Source organism: Grammomys surdaster, unplaced genomic scaffold (genome assembly GCF_004785775.1).
Source record: "Grammomys surdaster isolate TR1022 unplaced genomic scaffold, NIH_TR_1.0 125846, whole genome shotgun sequence".
NCBI lineage: Eukaryota > Metazoa > Chordata > Mammalia > Rodentia > Muridae > Grammomys > Grammomys surdaster.
In genome coordinates this window covers 1,699,412-1,713,165 of record NW_021620672.1, presented here as the reverse complement: position 1 = coordinate 1,713,165, position 13,754 = coordinate 1,699,412, and the positions used below count along the sequence as shown (strand labels likewise).

General features: G+C 46.9%; 1 protein-coding gene across 2 annotated transcripts; it reads right to left on the bottom strand.

Annotated features, from left to right (window-relative positions):
* Positions 1-728: 728 nt before the first annotated feature.
* CUNH2orf72 (chromosome unknown C2orf72 homolog) lies at positions 729-9,986 on the bottom strand. 2 transcript variants are annotated; one of them, XM_028789569.1, is made up of 3 exons: positions 9,295-9,986; positions 7,114-7,227; positions 729-3,242 (listed from the first exon to the last, which is right to left on the bottom strand). In XM_028789569.1, the coding sequence occupies exons 1-3, from the start codon at positions 9,902-9,904 to the stop codon at positions 3,103-3,105; spliced, it is 864 nt and encodes a 287-aa protein (XP_028645402.1). In that variant the 5' UTR covers positions 9,905-9,986; the 3' UTR covers positions 729-3,102. The 2 variants fall into 2 exon arrangements, with proteins under 2 accessions (XP_028645402.1, XP_028645403.1); XM_028789570.1 differs by having other exon boundaries at positions 7,114-7,224.
* Positions 9,987-13,754: the final 3,768 nt, after the last annotated feature.

Here is a 13,754-nt window from a genome sequence, read left to right as displayed (position 1 = left end):
TGGTCATTGGTCAGTGGTCATATCCTCTTGCTGAAATCTGGTCCTTGCTTCTAGCAGAAAAAGAGGGGCTCGTTGACACTGCAGGCCCAGGGCCTCCGCATTTGGTTTTTGTTGTTGTTGTTTGTTTTTTGTTAGTTAGTTAGTTTGTTTTCTTAGAGGCTCTTGCCAAAGACAGGAACTCCTCGGAGGCAAACACTTGAACAGGAGAGAAACTATACTACAAATTTTACAAAAGTTTGTCTGAAAGTCAAGTAAGGCCTGGTTAAATGCACAGATACGAATACATGTCCACACCTTCTATTGTGTACCAAATCTCATGCTATCTTTAAATTAAAAAAAAAAATCTCCTTTTAAATATTTACTTCTGGAACTGTAATGGCTCAGTGAGTAAAGGTATTTGCTACCAAACCAGATGACCTAAGTTTGTTTCCCTTGGTCTGCATGGTGGAGGGAAAAACTGAGTTCCACAAGCTGTCCTGACCTTTATGCGTGTGCTATGACAATTTATACACCTTCTGTAGGTAAAATGTAAAAAACAAAGAAATAAACAAATTGGCTTAATACCTGCTTCTGCTTCTCAGTTATGCATGTTCTAGTCCCAGCCACGGGGCTGTGGAGAGATGATCTGGGCCTGGAGGATTTCTAGGGGCATTTCTTTTGCTGAGATTCCCCGCTCTCTGGGGTCCTGTGAGGATGGTGTTAGAGAAGAAAAGAAAGACCCATTCTGCTTCTGTCAGATACAGTGAGGCACTGTCTGGTTTATTAGATGTAAGGAACCAGCATTCAAGTCAAAAGCAGGAGACCCACCATCACATTACAGGTTAGAACCCCTGGACCCAGACTGGGGCCTGGCTGGGCAGTCCCTCACACTGGGCTCCCAGGGACCCCTGGCATCCTTCAGGTCTCCAGCCTTCCCTCAGGCCACTCCAAACTCCATCCATGTCTTTCTAACGTCCCCTGGAAGAGCCCTACATGACCATTCTTGCTGAAACCCATGTCTTTCTGTCTGGCTGGGAACCGCAGGTCACTGTTTGCTGCACCTGTTTTACCAGCTGGGACGCAGAAGCCAGACTCAGTACAAAGACCTTTTCAACCAGTGGAGAGACCCATAGTTGGCAACTGGAACCACAACAACCAGTGTGAATGGTGTGTAAATCACACTTTAGACCAGAGAGAGGAAAGTACCGTGGGGAGGAGCTCCAAGTGAGGGATGGAGAAGAATCGAACAGATCCGAGTGGAAGGCGGGTCCTCCCTCACCTAGGAAACGACATTGATTTAAATGTGCAGTTTCCTAAGTTTTAACATAGATAACAGATACAAAAGATTTTTAGCCCTTGCAATTTCTGTCTTAGACAAATTCCCAACCTAAATTTCTAGCCCCTTTCCTTGATGAAATAATAAAACTCCAAATGATGATTACACAAGACTGCATAGGTCAATAATGTGACAAAAATATAGCAGCTTGAAATATGCCACTCTCCCCATTTAAAAACAAAATCAAGTCAAATTGATAATTCAAAGTTTTTTGGTTTTTTTTTGGGGGGGGGTTGTTTTTTGAGACAGGGTCTCATGTAGCCCAGGCTAGCCTCCAATTTACATTGCAGCTGAGGGTGGATTTGAACTTCTGATTCTCCTATCTCTACTTCCAAAGCACTGAGGTTAGAAGCATGTATACTTCATCTGGTTTATACAATGATAGTGATCAAACTAGCATGCTAGGCTAGCCCTCTATTAACTGAACTACACCCTGACCTGGAGTTCATTCTTGAATAAAAGATGCTAGTTGGGGCCATTTCCTACGGTACAACCTTGCATTATTAAAATGACGTCTGTTCCCACCTCATGCCAGGAAGACACTATCTCTTTCTACTTCACATTTTTTTTCTGGAGACTGAGAGGGAGTAGGACTAGGCTGTGGATCACCAATAAGAAATTGAGGCACAGAGCAGGGAGGGTCTTCTCCCTTGGTATCATCACAGAAAGAGTTGAAATCATGACTCAAGGGTACGCAGCTCCTCACAGAGAGCTATGCAAAGCACGGCACAACTGTGTATCTGCAGAGTGTCTCACAGATGAATGTATGGACTTATCCATTTCTCTCTGAAAGTGCTTTTCCCACATCAGGGAACCTTTGTCTTTCCAAAGATTGATTTCTCCAGGGTCAGGCAGGGACAAGAGAGGTAGCCCCCAGTTGCCTCTGCATGAATAGATACCCTGGCAGTCTCTGTGGGAGATATTTATGTGACTCACAGACTCCAAGGAAGATTCCAGAACCTCCAGAATACTTGGGCTAAAACTTGAGATCTAGTACAAGTCGGGGGGCTGAGGACCCCAATACCCTGGCTTTCCCTCTCTTTGATTCTATAGGCAGCTCCCAGCAGATTTTTCCACAAAAGATTTGGCACAGTAATCAGTGTCAACATAAGAAAAGACAGAGGGCCCTTTTTCTCATAGCATGCAAGATCCTTTTGGTCCTGGCCCTGTAACACACAAGCCATCTTGGCTCTAGCCTGACAGGCTTCCTCACGGCAACAGTTAGGTCTTTATTTTGGCTTGTTCTGGGAGCCAAGATCCCAGGAAACCTAAGGGGATGTCTTCCCAGAATGACAGGGAGAAGGAATTGGCCCTTCTATTTCTCAAAACTACCACAATCAGCATTCTGAGCAAGCTAATTTTTTGTAGCTGGTCCATCCTACACACTGTGAGATGGCCACTAATTGCTTTCACACAAGTTTCCAGTGTTGCCCTGAGGTACAGCGTGGCTCCTGGTAGAAAGGGTTGGCAGCCCTTCATTCATGGGAAACCAGCCCAGAGACTGAGTGACATGTCTACAAAGCCGTTACAGAGGCTCCTTGGCTCAGAGAAATGAAGGCACAGAGAGACAAGATCAACCCACCATGACCACAGAGTAAAGGAACACTAAGTGTGGAGCGGGTTCCACAGGCCTTGTTGCCAAGCTGGCAACAGTGATGCGGCAGCCCCCAAGCAAGGGGTCTTCATAGTCAGCCAGTGATCTGCTGAGGTAACACTGTGACATGGAGACTCACTGAGAAGGGCCAGAGCCCAGTGTTCAGCTTAGGGCCAGTCCAGGGGTCCAGCCTTCATCTTGTGTCCTCTGGGGTGTCAGATGGCATGTGGATAACTCCATCCTGGGCTCTAGCTCCACTTCCAGGGTCTTCATAGTTTCCATTGGGAAATACAGGTGTCAGTGCAAGCTCCTCTTCTGAGACCTGGAGGTGTTCTGGAACATTCAAGGATGAAAAGATCATGTTTATGAGTAGCTAAGCATTTAAAGGGAGGAAGGTGGCCGAAGATCTACTTCTAAAGTCAAAAAACGGCCCGTTGGGTGGCTTAGCCGGTAAAGCCAGACATGCTGAGTTTGGTTCCCAGGACCCACATGGTAGAAGGAGAGAACCAACTCCCTCAAGGTGTCCTCTGATCTATAGTGTGTATACATCAGAGATTCAAGAAGCCAAACAAAATACAGATCTAAAATCATATTTTTTTTTTAAATGGCACATGCCCTTTGACCCAGCAAGCCCACTTTTAGGTGTTTTTTTTGCAAAGACATATTTAGGAGCGAGCTCATTACCAATCTAAGGATGAAGCCAGCTCCAGATGATCTAGCCGAGAGAAGGAAAAGTCCCAGGTCCTTGAAGGTGTCTGTGAGCTCCTGGGTTTTTGCTGACCAACTCTAAAGCCAACGCCACTATTTTTATGGGAGATAATGAGTTTCCTTGCAGTTTATGGTGAGTGGCCTAGTCTTGGCTTCCTCGCCTGCAGCTGGAGGGCGGCAGCTGATCTCAGGTAGCATTCAGAGAAGGCAGAGGCAAGCAATCTATGGTTTTTATATATGTGGGGGTTCTGCATTAAGAATGGATTTAGGTCTGGGCAGTGGTGGTGCACGCCTTTAATCCCAGTGCTTGGGAGACAGAGGCAGGCAGATCTCTGAGTTCAAGAGAGAGTTTTAGGACAGCCAAGGCCACACAAAGAAACTGTCTTGAAAAACAAGATAAAACAAACAAAACAAAAAGAATGGGCTTGGGATGTAGCTAAGTTGATAGAGCACTTGACTAGCATGCATAAGTCCTAGGTTCCATTCCCAGCACCACATAAACTAGGTATGACGGTGCCTAGCCCGTAATCCCAGTACTTGGGAGACGAAGGCAAGATCAAGGTCATACTTGGAAACTTTGTGAGTTCAAGGCCAACCTAGAATATATGAAACCTTATCTCAAAAACAAAATAATGTGTATAAAAGTGTCAAGGAATAGATAAAAGAAAGTGCTAAAAACAAAACCCAATAAAATGTTGGTGTGCTTATAGCTTAGAATGAGGTTGTAGGTCCGTCTCCCAGAAACACACACACACACACACACACACACACACAAAATTAGGGAACCCAGTACACAGTATGTATCTGGCATTAACGTGTATATCCTGGTTGTGATCTTGCACTATAGCTTTGATTTTTACTGTAGCTTTTTGAGACACATTCATTGGGGAAAGCTGGACAGTATACACTGATCTCTCTATGCTGCATTAGACTACATGTTGTCTACAGTTATCTTTTAAAAGATACTGATACAATGATTTCTTTAGGAAGATAGTCACGATCTGCGGTTGCTGAAGAAAATATTCCAAAATAACATATTTGTATTTACATGAGTATATCTCATATTTATCATGCTTGTTACAAATGGGGGTACAGTCATCTCTTTGTATCTGTGAGTTCTTTTTTTTTTTTTAAAGATTTATTTATTTATTATTTGTAAGTACACTGTCGCTGTCTTCAGACACCCATATGAGGGCATCAGATCTCATTGCAGATGGTTGTGAGCCACCATGTGGTTGCTGGGATTTGAACTCATGACCTCTAGAAGAGCAGTCAGTGCTCTTAACCGCTGAGCCATCTCACCAGCCCTATCTGTGAGTTCTTAATTCAGGTTAAATGAAGCTTGGATCAAATACATTTGAAAAAAGATTGTTTGTACTGAAGAAGACAGATTTTTTTTCTTGTCATTATTCCTCAATAATACAGTATAATGGAGGCTGGAGAGATGGCCAGCAGTTAAAAGTATTTGTTACTATTGTAGTGGATTGGGTTCAGTTCCCAGTACCCACATGGTGGCTGGCTCATAATCACCAATAACTAGAGTTCCAGGAGATCTGATGCCCTCTTCTCGTCTCCATGGGCACTGCATACACATAGTGCACATACATACATGGAGGCAAACACTTATACTCATAAATATAAAAATGAACACTCTTAGGGCTGGAGAGATGGCTCAGTGGTTAAGAGCACTGTCTGCCCTTCCAGAATACTTGGGTTCAATTGCTAGCACCCAGATGGCAGCTCACAACTGTCTGCAACTCCAGTTCCAGGGAATCTAACACTCACACATTCGGGCAAAATACCAAATTTAAATACATTAAAATTTAAATTTAAATCATTTTAAATTAAAATAAAATTAAACATTGAAGTACATTATAACAAGTATTCTCGTGATGTTTACATTGTACTTGGGTTGTAAATAATTCAGAGATGACTACAATGTGCAGGAGGGTGTACATAGGTTATACATACTGTGGGCTTTTTTTTCTTGTGTGGTATGTACATGTGTGCATGTCTTTGCATGTATTTGAGTGCACTTGTGTGGGTGCCGGTGTGAGTGTGTGTGTGTGTGTATGTGTGTATGTGTGTGTGTTGATGTCAAGGTTGATAACTTTGCTTGTCTACCTTATACATTGAGACCGGGTCTCTCTATCAAACCCAGAGCTTGCGAGGATAGCTGGTCTTGCTAGTTTGCCTGCTATGTGGTTTCTCTGTTTCCTCCCTCTGAAGGATTATAGACAGGCTGCCACACTCTCTTGGCATTTAGGGGGTTTCTAGGGATCCAAATTCTAACCTCAGATTTGCCTGGCAATTGCTTTAAACACTGAGCTATAGCCCCAGCCCTAATGCTCTACTATTTTATATAAGGGTTTTGAGCATCTTCAGTTTTTGTTTTTAGCCACTTAATAGATGTATGACATTTTTATATTTACTTAGTGTGTGAAAAGACTGTATAATAGTGTGTGCTTATGTATGTGTTTATGTATGTGTGTGTTTGTATATGTGTGTGTGTTTGTGTATGTATGTTTGTATGTGTGTGTAAGTGTGTGTCTGTATGTGAGTGTGTTTGTGTGTGTGTGTGTGTGTGTGTGTTAGTCTTCTCCTTTCACAATATGGATTCTGAGAATTGAACTCAGGTCTTCAGTCCTGGCGGCAAGCATCTTTACCCACTGAGCCATCCTACCAGCCCAGTGTATGTTCTTTTAAGCCCTTGTTTGTATCTGTTTATAGGCAGTGAAAGAAGGCTTCTAGATCAGTGAATGGTCAGTTTTAAACAAGGGACACAATAAAAGCTTATTTTACACCTCTGTTCCTTATTTGTCCCCTACCCTTTCCTTACCTCCGTTTAACAGCAGGATGGCGCCACCTTGGAAACTGCTCTTTCTAAGCTCACCGCCTTTGTGGGTGCAAGTAACCCAACATTCCTCCAGGGGCTGCTGTGGTCCCCTCTAACTGAGGTCTGCCTCTGATCACTCTGTGTCTCCACAGGCTGCCATCTTTCTGCTTGTGTCTTAGACCCTGCACCTTTGAAGGGCGTTCTGCCTCCATGTGGCCCAGCTCACCACTCCAAGGCCTTCCCTTTCCATCTGCACCTCAGCCCTGAGCACCCTTGAGGGCTCTTCCTTTTCTGAGAATGATAGCTGCTGGGAACCTTCACTCAGGATACTTGCTGAGCCCCCCGTCTGTCTATGGGAAGTCCTGTATCCCAGCTCAAATGCCACTAGCTCCTTAACATTCCATGGCTCCTCAGAGGACACTGGCCTGCCCCCACCCTATGCATGTGGTATTCCTGTACTACAGTTCTCTTCATGGTTTCACCAAGTTGGAGAACTACTAGGGCAGGCACTCTGCCTGACCCAGCTTGAGCCCTGCTTGATGGGACAAGCACCCGAATGCTCATGCTAGTCTCAGCTTTGAGACAGGGCTTCAGGGATGTGTATCTGATGTCTTTAAAGTCCCTGAATTCACTCAGGATCCAGGCAGCCAAGGTACTTACCTTGAGCTGGACCTTGAGAGGAGGTGACACCTCGGTTCTTCCTCTGCCTCCGAGGACCCCAGGAAAAGCAAGTCAGTAGGCCAGGGAGGCCTGGTCTTTCCCAGGCACCTTCTGCTAGAAAGAGAGAGACCAAATAAATCCCCAAGGCAAAGGTCAGCTAGTGCCTGCTTTACAAGTCAAGAGACTTCACTCAGCAATCCATGAGTCTTGACCTTCTACTGCCCTGGTTTCATCTGTCTGGTTATCTCACTTCAGTCTTGCAAATTTCTCTGTTATGTGCACATGCTGAATGACAGGAAATCAACCACAATCGCATACCACTAAAGAAAATATTCACAGGGCAGGAATATCATCCTGTTTTAGTCCACACTCCTCCCTTGCTTCCCTGCCTCACCTCTTCTTTATTCATCCATTCATTCATTTGCTTGTGAGACAGGGTCTCACTGTGTTCCCTAGGATGGCTTTGAACTATCTATCCTCCTGCCTCAAGCTCCTGAATACTGGGATTACAGATGTGTAGCATCGTGACTTGCTTCAAACTATTTCTGAACACCATTATATATATTGAGACAGGGTCTCATTGTGTAGCCTTGGCTGGCCTAGAACTCACTATGTAGATCAGGCTGGCCTCTGTGTACCGAGTACTGGGATTAAAGACATGGATTACCTTTGTTTCCCTGCAGCCAAAGCTGCGACATGAAGGTATAGTTTAAAAACAAAAAGAAGTTATAGTTAATTCATAACCTTGAATTAGTAAAACTTAGTAGTAAAAGTTTTGTTTTTTCTCAGAGTGCTTTATAAAAATAGGCAAATGTTTAATATAATAGAGAATGATGCATCTACAAAGGTCCCATTTTCCAGAGTGGTAGGGGTTATTTCAAAGCAAGGATTTGGCCATCCATCTTGGGTGCCAGGATATGAGGGCTAAGAGAAGGAAGGCTTAAAGAATTTTCTAGGCACTAGCCCATTAGTCTGGGGAGAATTTGTGTGAATTACCTTCTTTCCCCTGAAGGCCAGGTGAGGAAGCCGATGATTGATATTATCAGAACAGGAATGCAAACGGGGTACTTACTTGCCTAATCTTTCAGGATCCTGGAGGTTGTTCAGCCTCCACAAAAGAGAGGTTGGCAGAAGGGTAGGGGAGCCTCCAGCGAGAAATACTTTTGCCGGGCTGGCAGGTCCAAGTGTGACATTTATAATATCAGATAATGCCTCCCTGGTGTGAAAGGTCTGACATCTCCCAGTGTCTGGCTAATGCCCAACAGCAGATGCCCCGGAACACCTCACACAATCACGCTTTAACTCCAAAGCTTACTATGGTCAAAGGTCAAACGGAAGTGAGTTGAGCAGTGGAAAGATCTCCCAGTGTCTGACAAGGCTCCACTTAGGGCCCTCTTTTTAATCCCAGTACCTTGCAGAGTTCCTGTATTGTTGCCTTGGGACGTCTGACCCTTTGGTGATGGAGCAGTCTCGGACTAGGAGAAGCTCTCACACCCACCTCTCTGCTCTTTAGGATAGAGTGTGGAAGGAAAATGTGGCCCCACACCTGGCGGAAGCAGCCAGCGATGATCAGTGGCTACCAGGAATAACTGAGGTCGTCATGGTCTCGGTCCCTCACACCCTTCCGGACACCCTTCCTGGCACCTATATTCTGCATCTTTTCCAGGAACTTCGATTGTATTCTTCTCTTCCACACGGAGCCTCCAATATCTCCTAAAGCTCCTGTGACAGCTCTGCCTGCACTTGTCCTAAAGTTATAGTCACCCCGCCCCCACAGCCTCAGTTCTCCACCATCCCCCAACGCAGACCACCCAGACTTCTGCATCTTCTTCTCCTGTCCCCAGTCTCCAACTCCTACATATTGTTGTTGTTGTTGAGAGCGGTTCAACCCTACTTCTTACCCACTTCCTCATCAGTTGTTCCCTCAAATCCTTACCCCACCCCACTTCTCCCGGATCTCCTGTGCAGTCAGGATCTGACCTGATAGACTCAATTCCTTGTCCAGGGCATGTCCACCCTAGGCTGAGAGGCCTTGTGCTGGGGACCTTCTAGCATCGGGCCTCAGTTTACCTCGGTGCACAACAGAGTTGGGTGGCCTAAAGGGGTTCAGCCGGTCTACAGGGATTGGAGGCTTCCCCAGACGCCTTCACCAGTGCCCAGCCTGACCCCACGCAGCCTCACCTGGTCGTCCCGGTCCCGCAGCTTTCAGGGCCCTGCAGGCCGCCTCCTGGACCGCCAGGCTGGAGGCCGGGCAGCCGGGACGGAAGGCTGCAGCCTGCACCGGGCCCCCGACCTGGCGGCCGAACACCGTGCGCAGCAGCGTCTCCAGCAGTTGCAGTCCCGGCGCCCCCGCGTCCTCCGTCCCCACGTCGGCTACCAGGACCCCGACCAGCGCGGCGCCCTCCCGCCTCCGGCTGCGCACGTCCCGCAGCATCTCCCGCAGGCGGCGCCGCGGCTCCCGGGAGGTCAGCGATCCGGCGCGGCACAGCACGAAGACGAGCGGCGAGCGGATGGCGCGCTCCGCTTTCGTCCCCGGAGCCCCGTGCGGCTCGGTGGCCGCCGCGGTGCCCTCGCTCTCGGCCTCTGAGCAGCCCGGCTTGCCCGGCGCGGGCTCCGGTGGGAACACGACACGGGCGAAGTCCCGCAGCAGCGCGCGGCTCGGCTCGCGCTCCCACAGCTCGCCCACCAGCAGCACCTGCCCGCGGCCGCCCGCCGCCTCCACCAGCGCCTGGAAGGGCGGCTCCTCCGAGCTCGCGGGCCGCAGGGCCAGCGCCTCCAGCTCGCTCTCCATGCTGGCCGCCGCCTCCTGCGCCGAGCTGGGAGCTCCGCCGCAGCCTCTGCCGACACGCCCCCGAGGGCCGATCCTCCCGGACCCCCTGTCCGCTGACAGCGCTCTGAGCGCTCCTGTCCCGCCAAACTGAATGTATCATTCACTCACTTATTCATTTAGATACCCAATAACACACCCAGTAGATAACTTAAGGAACATCTAGGACATTTAGAAAGTACAGGCTCTTGGGGGAGCTGAGGATGAATGAACCTGACAAATGTACTCTCAGGGTAAGATGGTTTTGAACCTCGGAGCCGATATATTTAATTAAAAGTTTTATTTATTGTGTGTGTATGGATGTTTTGCTTAAGTGTATCTGCACTAGTAACAGCGTCTGATCTCCTGGAACTGGAGTTGTGGATGGTTATGAACTACAGAGTTATGATCAACTACAGGGGTGCTGGGAACCCACTCCAGGTCCTCCGCAGAAGCAGTAAGTGCTCTTAATCGGTGAATCATCTCTCTCCAGTCTCAGATTTTTTATTTCTTTCTCTTGAGACACAATTTCACCATCCTAGCCTAGAGTCTGGAGATCCTTTGGTCTCAGTTTAGGCTTACAGCCTGTACCACCATTCCTAGCTTCTAGAGCTATTTTGAAGGAGTCCTACAGGGCTTGGGGTCAGGGCCTGCTTTTCCAGTAGTGTAAGCTTTGGAGCCAAGATGGAACAGAAGAGTGGGTGAGAACAGGAGAGAGAAGGGAAACATGACATCCTAGTTTCATCTCTGTTGCTGTGATAAAAATACCTTAACCCCAAACAATTTAGGGACGAGAAGAAAGGGCTTATTTTAGCTCACAGTTCTTGGTTGCAGCCTGTCACTGCAGGAAAGTCACAGAGGCAGGAGCTAGCCACAACACACCCATACCCATGAGTGAAGAGATATGAATACTTTTATACAATCACATCAACAAATGGTGTCACCCACTTCCAGGCTGGGTCTTCCCATATCAATTAAGGCAAATAAGATAATTCTGGCCATCCCTAAACTTGCTCACGGGGCAACCTGACCTAGACAGTCCCTCTTTGAGATTCGTTCCCAGGTAAGTCTAGGTTGTGTTCTATTGACAATTAGAATTGCTGGTTGCAGACACCGGTAGGATTTGCTGAAGGAGGCAGAGGCAGGAGGATCACGAGTTCGAGGCCAGCCTGGACAATTAGAATTAACCATCACACAGGGGACCTCCTCTACCAGTTTTCCTCCTTGACCTCCAATACTTCCTTCAGATGGATCAAGGTCATCCTTTCCACAAATACTTGTTGCATTTGGGTACTGCTCGATGTAATACAGGGCTGTTGTTCCCCATGGGCCAGAATCTAGAGCAGAAGTCTAGAACAACCTGTCCCTTGTGACCCCTTTAGGGGGTCAAAAGACCCTTTCACAGGGGTTTCCCAAGACCTTCAGAAAACGTAGTTACATTATGATCCAAAGTAGTAGCAGAGTTATAGCTATGAGGAAGTAGTGAAACTAACTTTTTGGTTGGGAGTCACCACACCCTTTGTAGCTGTAACTCTGCTACTTCTGTGGGCTTGCAGCATTAGGAAGGTTGAGAACCACTGATCTAGAGGTAGACATGGGATGCCAGCATGCTGGGGTGCTAGGCTATCTGTGTAGGTGTGTACATGTATATGCATCTATAATTGTCTGTCTAAAACCCAGGTCAGAGGCAGGAACATATTTCCTACCATTCTCATTGACCAGTTTTGTCCAAAAGAATACTCTACGACCTGTTTTTCCTGCCCTGTGCAAATGCAGCTGCCCGAGGCACATGTGGCTATTACTGTTTACTGGAGCTGATACAAATGATTTTCACATGCTATTTAACATGAAGTTAAATTCAAATAACCCCCAGGGCCTGTATCTCGTCTCTTTATTTCCTCATCCATCCACTACCGAGTAATTGGCCCAAAGGGTGTTGCTGTCAAGACACTTTAATGTCCAGCCCTGGCTTCACCATAAAACCCCAATCCTCTCTTTTAAATACCTTGTTCCGGCCCCTTTATAATTATGTTCCAGCATCATGGAGGGTTTTGCACATCCCTAAAATGAATCTTTCTTGGATGCCTACTATATGCATGAAGCAGTCAAAGATGTTCAAGAAGCTGCCCTTCCCTAAGTCTCTTTGTCTGGTCTTTGTCTTACCAGTACTTGGAGGAAGGCACCATATGGTTTTTCTGGTTCTCAGTAATGGGACTTTTGTCTTTGCAGACTGATTCTTGAATTCCCCTGGAAGGGTGCTGGGATGTTGAAAGCAGAGATTGGGACCTGGGTAGGAAAAGCCCTCTGTTTAGAGATGGATGAAGGATGAGGTTCCATCACCAGGTCAAGGATGCAGTCACTTTACCTGTGCAGACTGGGCATCTCCAGCTTCGCTGAGATAGCTGACATGAGTTTGCAGCCCTGGGCTCTTCTGCATGCACAGCTCTGACCATAGCCCATAAGCAAGGAGCAAGGAAATGTGGACCATGATACATTAACGTAAGAACAATGGAACCCCCCACATATCCTCTGCCCCATTTCTATCTCTACCTCTACCATGATACTTGGTGACAGACAGAGCTGTACCCTCCAGGAAAGGGATTAGAAACACATGGCAATGACACTTTGTATCCTCTCCTCCCACTGCAGCTAGCTCATGTGAAGAACAGTGGCCAGGGAGAAAGCTCAGGACTTACTGAAATGAACTTCTCTAGATACAGGAGGGTGGCACATGGGGTGTGGCCAGGACCACATTATAATGCCATAGTAGCCTCCGTTGCTTAGGCTCTGGAAAGTGATACAAGGTGACTTTAGTCTCTTTTATGTGTAACATTTGCTAAACTAGGCAGGGGAAACATAAACTTACTGGAAACAAGAATTAGCGCTCTATGAAGTCTGAAATAGAGTAGACCCATAAGGCATAGAAATTAAATTTCACCTCAGTGCCGATAGCACACTGTAATAGTGACATACACACAGGAGAGTATGTTCTTTTTGACTTGTAGGTAGTTGGAGATGTACAGGAAGTGGCTATCTTTTCCTAGATCTTTGGGGACTTAGTTTTCAGAACAGTGGTTATTCTCTCATTATACCACCAAAGTGGCAGCCGAAGTTCCGGTCATCAGATCTCCCTCTGAAGAGCTTGACTGTAGTACTGGAGAAAGAACAAAAATCAAACACTCCATTAAGAGACTCGGGGGTTGACAGTATAACTCAGCGGGGGCGTACCAGCATGCACAGAGTCCTAAGGGCCGGGAGATGAGCGTCTAGGAGTACTCAGCAGCAGCGTGTTCTGGTTATGGTCAGCTTTCATTGTCAATTAGATTTCAAATCACCAAGGAGACATACATCTGGGCATGTCTGTGAGGGTATGTCCAGAGAGGTTTAAGAGCATAAAGGCCAATTCTGAACATGGGTGGACCTGGACACACACACACACACACACGCACACACGCACACACGCTGAGTCCCAGATTGAGTCAAAAGGGACAAGGAGAAATGGAGTCAAGCACCAATAATCCTTCCTTTGCCTCCTCCCTGGAAGTGATATGAGCAGCTGCTTCAGGCTCCTGCCATTACAGCGGTGCTGCTCTTGCTGTTGTATGTTCCCAGCTGTGAGGGACTACACCCCAGACTGTGATCCGGTATAAACATGTTCCTTCTTAAGTTGCTTTTGTCAGGTAGTTTGCCAAGTGACTAGAAAAACAACTATTCAAAGGTCTGTTCCTGTGATAAACCTGACTATGTGCTTTGGAGATTTTTGGGGTTGATTTTGGGAAGGGATGTGGAAGAATCTAGGCCTGTGGGCTAGAGAAGCCCAGAATGCTCGGAACAA